This window comes from Kogia breviceps, chromosome 14 (assembly GCF_026419965.1).
Source record: "Kogia breviceps isolate mKogBre1 chromosome 14, mKogBre1 haplotype 1, whole genome shotgun sequence".
Classification (NCBI taxonomy): domain Eukaryota; kingdom Metazoa; phylum Chordata; class Mammalia; order Artiodactyla; family Physeteridae; genus Kogia; species Kogia breviceps.
In genome coordinates, this window is record NC_081323.1 from 67856657 (window position 1) to 67864355 (window position 7699).

Consider the following 7699-nt stretch of genomic DNA (forward strand, 5'->3'; position numbering starts at 1 on the left):
TTGGGCTGGTGTGTGAGAGCCGAGGGTGGAGGGGGTAGAGGTGGGTGACAGAGGAGGGACAGGGCCAGAAGGTTCTCGGTCAGAAAAAGACTTGAAGGCAGGCCTCCAGGGTGCCTACAGAGCCATGAACTGGCACCCTTTCCCACCTGTGTACGGTGCCAATTCTGTATAATGATCCCAGCTTTGCTGTGTGGAAAAAAGTCCCATACACCCACTCACTGAAAGCAGGTGGGCCTGTGTAAGGAATCACAAGCCAGTGTAGCCACAGGCTACCCTCCAGGAAGACGGCAACCCTCCCCAAATCTGATGTTCAGTCCACAGGTTTCTACAAGTTCCTTTATTAATAAAGCAAAGTATGAAAGAACAAGGTCCCCAAATGACCCATATGATTAAAAGTGCAAATTTACTCCAACCTGAAATAGAAAACAAATGGCCGGCCTTGACTATTTGGGCCATGGAAATCTGGTGTGATTAGAACACCTTTTAATCACACAACTGTAGCAGCTGAACCATATTTGATTACCTCTTTGGTCTGTTATTGGAACAAAACATACACTATGACCACAGCCGATAGACTGCATCATAATACACAGTTTGGGGTCAAAATCCACACTAAAAATAACAGTAAAATGAGAGGAATGTTTTAAAGTCAAGTGACTGAATCAAGGCTTTTTTTTTTTTTAAGCAAAGGGTGCTAAAAATATTCCTGAATATCTGATACTTCAAAAACGAGATTACATATAATTTAGCTGCATGTTTTAGTCTGCTCTCTCTGTACGGATGATCACATACATCTTCGTCCTCTCCCAGCTTATACTTGCTTCATCTCCACCAAATCATGTGCTATGTAGGTATAGAAAAAATAAACAGTAGTGTCTAAGAAACAGACAGGCAATTTTTTATAAAAACTAACAAATGCCACAATGATAACACTGAACTTTTTTCCCTCCCAAGGGATACTGGGAATGTTCACCAGGTTCATTTTTCCCACCACTGGGGAAGGAGGTAATAACCTTTCTCCACGTGGATACGATAAGTCATCGTCACGGTCAAAAGCCACATTTTACGGAAAAGGTGCCTTACTCCATGAGGTTAAAGGAGACACTTTGGAAGGCTATTAATTTCATTCCTTCAGAAGGCTAGGATGTCAGTTTTGGTGGGAGCCACGGAGTCAGAAAGGCATAGAAACATATGATGAGAACAGTGCTCTTGGCGCTGGCGCTGGGAACAAGCCTAAGAAGCTTGGCTGGGAGACCCAGCACTGCTTCGCTGGTGTTCACGGCCACCAACCATCATTGCAAAGGCTAGGAAACTACTAAAAAAAAATAATCAATTTAAAAATAAGAATAAAATACAAATAAAGAAGAAAACAAGTTATTCTGCAATCCTTCCTGATTACTCACCTGCAGACTCCGACAGAGCCAAGGAGTTTGGCCCCAACTCACCAGGAAGGAAATGCCAAGAGCTGGCCCCTAGCGATCTGATGTCCCATCGGACTCCTACGGGTCCAGGGTGGAGAATCCTTCCGGGAATTGTGAGTTAAGTGTTATCTGTGGCCGTGTTAATTTGGGGGGTTTGTTTCTACAATAAAGCTTAGCTCTGAGCGATAAAGAAGACTTGAAATATCATGCCCCTCTACCATGTATAACAACATCATATCCATAACAATAAATATAACCTTATACATACTTGAGGGGTTACCGTCTAAGGCAGGGGTCGCAAACCGGTGGCCCCCAGGCTCAACCAAATGTGTTTTCTGGCCCACTTGTGTTTTGGATATTTTTAAATTATGTTGTTTAAAAATCAGAAAGTTTCATTTTTTTTTTCTTTTTTTTCTATTTCCAGCCCCACCCTACCCTTTTCCCCACATGGAGCTGAGCAATGTGGCCCCTGAAGAGGGCACAGCCCCCATCACCACCCACCCCTTCTCTTATTTACCTCCCTACCTTGCCTCGGCAGGCTGCTGAGTTTGCGACCCCTGGTTTGAAGTAGCACATATCTAGAAAATGTGTTTCCTAACCCAGACCTCTCTCGCACCCTCATATGATTTCCAACCCATCTCCACTTCCGCCCAGCTCTTCGTTTCACGTCCGTCTTAAGTCCTCCTTCCTGAAATCTTCGGATTGCTCTTGGTTTGCTCACATTTTCCCTTTTAGCTTCAGTTTCATTTTGCAAAAAAACAGTCTCCTTCTCTCAGCCCGCGAGCATTCTGGGATGACTCCCAAGACTGGTCAGTGGGAGTTACTGAAGGGTGTCTTAGGCAAAATGGCTGAGTCATCTCCCCCAACACTTTCTTCTGACGCTGGCTGGACAGTTAATCTCTTTTTAAAAGCACGAGCAATTCTGAGCTTTCTTGTATGAGAATATTTGCATATATGAATCTCTAGTACCAAGTATACACCAAAAATGTATATATTTCAGATCAAGGACATGATGGAGCCCTAATAAAATACAGAATTGAGCTTAATTTAAGTGCCTTGGGCAACCATCACACCTGACTACTATGCCATATTATTTTATTTGTACACAGTACATGTTTTGGATTACTAACCATTGATCAAAATTGATCGAAATCTCTAAGTTTTTGGTTACCATGTACAGAGAACAATTGCTCAGCATGGCATTTAAATAAAACATTAATATTTTAAAAATTCACAAACACAATGCCCCATTAATTAAAAAAAATAAAATTTAAAAATCTTGAGGATGGATGAGGCTTTGGGTAATTAACCTGAAAAAAGAAAAAACAAAACCCACAAAGAAACTACAAGAACTGTATGTTACCAGGTTCAAACTTCAAAATGCTATTCAGATAAAAGAGGAACCTATCAACTCAGCTAGAAATATTTGGAAAATTCAGCTTTTAAAGCTTTATAATCCCTCTAATAGCCTCGCTTTCCCCCACTCCAACTACAGGGGAAATTGTAGCTGAGTATGGAAACGTTATAAATATATATTTATATAAAGATCTACCTACTCTTGGAATTTATTTTAAAAATAATTTTAAAAAACACTGTGCAGTTTATATCTTCGCAGGAAGTTGGTAGACTGATTCCTGTGCTAAATGCAGTACCTTTTGACCTAACACTGACCTCAAAAACTAGGAATGACTTTGTGTCAAGGGGAAATGTCCCCAAACAACCTCAAAGAAACAGCACAACATTTGCAACTGTTTCTCTTACAGCCCAAGGTTGCAAAGGATATAAGAAATCTCTGCAGCCCTGATGACAAGGAGTCCCTATAAATCATTTATTCACAACGATTTCCCCACAGTGGCCAAGTAGGTCCCCTAAAGAAAGTTTAAAGAGTTCCCTCAAAATAGCTCAGAAATTAAACAATGGCCCAATTCAGGTGGCTACTTCTGTCTTCCAAGTTTTACCTTTAAGAGTCTCTGTTAAAAAAAAAAAATCCCAAAGCTAAAATAATCCCAAAGTATATCACTGGGACTGCCTGCATTTTCCATTCAGCAGATGATGGACCATTCTAAACTTCAACTGAGTTTTATGTCGACTGATGCAACTGAGAGCTGTTAGAAATTTGGGAGGACAGGGAGGGATTTCAGAACGCGCTAGCTGCAAAATACACCCAACCTGGTGATATTTATGCCCAAAGAGAAGAACGAACAGACAGCTGACAAAGGCTGTCTCCCTCCATCTCCCCCTAACTTGCCCTCCTCTGCTGTCTTTCTCCTCTGTCAGCTGATTGGGAAATAACTGATCTTCAAGCACAGAGCCCAAGATACTGAACTCTAAGTGAAATGCATTGCCAAGACCTGTGCTGAATCAACCACTCCTCAAAGGTGCGCTTCGGGCCACTTAAAGGCCGCTTGGGCAATGAGAGCAAAACTTCCCAACCACGGAGGATCACTGAGCATTGGCTGAAAGCAGGCATTGCCTCTTCATTATCTCATTAAACTCAGAAAGAAATCTCCATGCAAAGGAGTTTGCAAAAACAAAAAACAAACCAAAAAAGGTTTCTGTCTCCAGCCAGCAGCAAGCCCTGGCGAGACATCTTGCTAGGCAAAGAGTGAAATATCAATACATCTTTTTCGAGCCCCAACATGTTTTATGCCCTCACCAGTGCGGTCTGAAGCACGTATCCTGTTGCCACTCTGCACTGTGCCTGGCTCACAGCAGGCACTCGATGAATCGGCGCTCACCGGTGCACATCCCAGTGCGCGCCTAGAGGGATATTGAGCAAGCCTGCTCCTCAAGACTGCACATTTCTTAATAGTCAATGTAACTGGCCTCCCTTTCAGATGCCACACTTGGCACTAGCAATTACCACAAAATGAAAGAACTGATCAAAATAAAGTGCTATTTGCTCTGGAAGTTTCACTAACCAACTCTTGACTGCCTTTCAACACCTGTGACTTAATTCTTCATAATCCTGTCAAACATCTGTGATGGGACCCTTTAAAAAATACATTAATATCAATTTGAACAGTGGAAACTATGTTCTTCACAACATGAGCCTCTAGAATAGAACTACAATTCCAGTTGTGGATAAAGACTCAGATTCTTAAAAAGACAATCAGGAACCCAGGACCTACCAAGTAGTTGTGTCAAAAAACATTAGCTTCTTTAAATTTGGGGGCCAGAGAGATCTGTCTAAACAACCCACAGAGGGAACTTTCCCTGCAGCTAGTTCTTGCTTCCTTTACTGAACCTCCCTAAAAGCTGGATCCTTCTACAGAATCATTCCACACAAACCAACATTTGGACCAACTCTTAGCTGCTGACGTTGAACGTCTTTCTGTAGCTTGCCCAGGACACTCTGGTGGGCATGAAAAAGATGCCACAGCTATCCGGATTGTGGAGCCAGGGAGTGATGTTGAAGCCACCAAATGTCATCCTCGGAATGTTCCAGCACCTTCTGGTCATCTTCCTTGCCTTAAACTGGCTTCACTGCCATCCCCACCCCCACCTGGTGGGTGAGGCTTCAGGAGCACCAGGCCAGGTCGGGGCTCTGGCAGGGTTTATGGTTCATCTTCAGGGAACCCCTGGGGGCGCTGATTCCGAGGTGGGGGACACCTGGCAAGGTAGCGGGGACCCCCATAGGCCCGGAGAAGCTGGGGCAGCCTTCGCCACGTGGACAGCAACCGCGCCGCCGCGAGTTCGCGGGCCTGCCTGTCGAAAGTGGCCAGGAGGTCAACCGGAGTGGCTTCACGCAGTACCTTGGGCAGTGGGCCCACCTCGGCGGCCGCCCCTCCAGGGCCCAGGAGGCAGTGGAAGAGTGTACGGCGTCGCAGCAGGCAATCCCTGAGGAACTGTACTAGCTCTTCCAAGCGTTCGCCCAGGTGCGCCTCGTCCCAGCCTTGTGTGGGAGCCCCCTGGCGTAGCAGTGCCGCCAGCAGCACTGTCTTGAGCACGTATGAGGATAGGATGCGTCCCCACTGGGTGGCGGCCGTCGGGTCCAGCCCGCGGGCGCCCAGGTCTCGCAGAGCTTTAAGCAACTGCAGGCACTTGAGGTAGCAGGCACCTGGAGGGGCCCTTTCCTGCAGCCAGCTCAGCAGCTTCTGCTCCTGGCGTGCCGTGTTCACACCCCACAGTGCATCGGCGCGCAGGCCTCCCGGGAGCTCCGACAGAGGCCCGACGGGTGAGGGTGGCGGTGGTGGGGCCACCAGGAAGACGCTGTCGCCCAAGTGGACGGCAGGGATGAGACGCACGGCCATGGAAAGGCGGCAGCAGCCGTAATCGGTGCGGCAGGGCAGGACGTGTAGGGTGGGGGGCTGCTCCAGGCCGCCTGGGGTCAGGCTGACCCGACAACGCCCCTCCAGGCTGTAGCGCACGGTGGCCAGGGAGCGCTGCAGGTGCGACTGAAACCAGCGCAGTACCAGCGTAGCCGAGAGATGGCGCCGTCCGCGCACATCCACGCAGAAGCCGTCGGCGAAGGCTTTGCAGTCCCGGAGCCAGTGACCCCCGGAAGCCCCTGGCGGCGCCTTCAGTGCGCACACGAAGCAGCCGTGGAAGGCCGGGGCCAGCGCGGGTTCCGCGCCCAGGCTCCGCGGCTCCAGCGCCACCAGGGGAGGGAGGCGCAGCGGCACCAGCACGTCGAAGCCGTCGGGCCGGCGGATTTTATGCTGCTCGTAGGCGCTGCCTACCTGGATGAAATCTCCGCGGAAGGCCAAGGCCAGCGCTCCCCCGGGGATGGGGCCTGGGGATCCTCGGGCGCGGCCAGCCCGCACCAGCTCGCCCACGATCCGGCTCACGTGTGCTTTGCTGTGGCCCAGCACGTGCGGCGACAGGCGCACCTCGTGCTCGTAGTAACTCTCCAGCAAGATGTCGAGGCTGGGCTCTCGCAAGTGTCTAGGAGAGAAGGCGGAGTGGCCCCCCAGGCGGGGAGACCCCGGCAGGAAGCGCTGCCGTACAGCGTGGCGACAGCGCAGGAGGATGTAGCCAAGGAGCAGCAGGACGGCCACCTTGAGCAGCGGGAAGCCGCCGTCCGCGCCTTCGGAGGGCTCGGTCCGGGCGCCCCCGCTTCCCCGCAGGACATGGTAGAGGCACACGAGGGCGGTGCACAGGCCAGTCACCAGAGGCCAGAAGACGCGCAGATTCAGGGTGTAGTGCACCGACATGCCGGGCGCCCGGGGCAGCGGCGGCCGAGCAGCCCAGGGCGCGAGCCCCGGCGGCGTCCCAGGCCCAGCATGCGCGCAGCGCCCGGGCAGCCCCGCTGTCCCGGTTTCCTTCGCCTCCGCGGCGGCGACCCCGTCGCAGGGCCGGGGAAAGCAGCCCTCCAGCTCGGCCTCCTCTCCCAGCTCAAGCGCTCCTTCCAGCAGCGGCCCGCCCTGCACGCTCCGGCTCCCGGCCGCGCCCCGTGCCGACTGCGTGCGGCGTCCGGCCCGGCGGCCCTCCCCGCCCCGCTCCCCGGCGCGCCGCCTTCGGCCAGCTTCTGGTCCCGCTGCGCTCGCCTCCTACCCCAGGCCGCCCTCCTGGCGCCGTGGGTCCCCGGAGTCCCCCGCTGCTCCCCTCCGCTCTTGTTCCCGTTACTCGGCCACGGGAGTTTCCTCTTCCGAGGGGAGGTAAGGCCGCGCCAGCTAGCGGGGAGGAAATGCCGAAGTCTGGAGCCGCGAGGCAAGCGGGCGGGCGGGGTCGGCCCCCTCCCGGGCCTCCGCCTTAAAGCGACGCGAGGCGGCGGGAGGGACTTCAGGACGCGCTGGCAACTGGCCTCCCGCGGGCCACCCCTATCCTCCCTCCCCGAAGGCAGAACCAGGAAGGCTCTGATTGCGGGGCGGTAGCCTTGTCCAGGGAGCTTCTGCAGTTGTATTCACACAAAGTTACACTGGGAAGTTGAAAGGAGGGGAAAAGAGCGCACGACGAAACCGTCCATCCCCCGCCCCCCCAGCAAGTCGTGGTGGCGTGGTGTTGGTGGCGTGGCAGGCCCTGGAACGGAAGCTGCCCTTGCCAGTGTGCCGCTGTCCTTCATTCAAACCAATATCTACTGAGCACCTACTGTGTGCCAGGCAGGAGACCAGGTGCTGGCGAAATAGCAGTTGACAAAATAGACAAGGTTTCTGCCCTCCATAAAGCTTCCTGCCTTTTGAAAAAAGGAAACCGAAAGAGAAGGGATCCACAGCAGAAAATGCTCTGAAAGCAGCAAAACTCTGTGAGAGAGTGTGAAGGTAGGGGCTGCCCTGTGGAAGCCTGAGACTCTCTGTGGGTCTGAGACCCACAGTTGGTCTGAGACCTGGATGAGGAGG

At 51.7% G+C, this 7699-nt stretch overlaps 1 protein-coding gene across 1 annotated transcript; it reads right to left on the reverse strand.

The window, feature by feature from the left end:
* Positions 1-322: 322 nt before the first annotated feature.
* Positions 323-7319, reverse strand: ITPRIPL2 (ITPRIP like 2). The gene has a single exon (XM_059038027.2). It carries the CDS (start codon positions 6575-6577, stop codon positions 4979-4981), a length of 1599 nt encoding a protein of 532 aa, XP_058894010.1. The 5' UTR covers positions 6578-7319; the 3' UTR covers positions 323-4978.
* Positions 7320-7699: the final 380 nt, after the last annotated feature.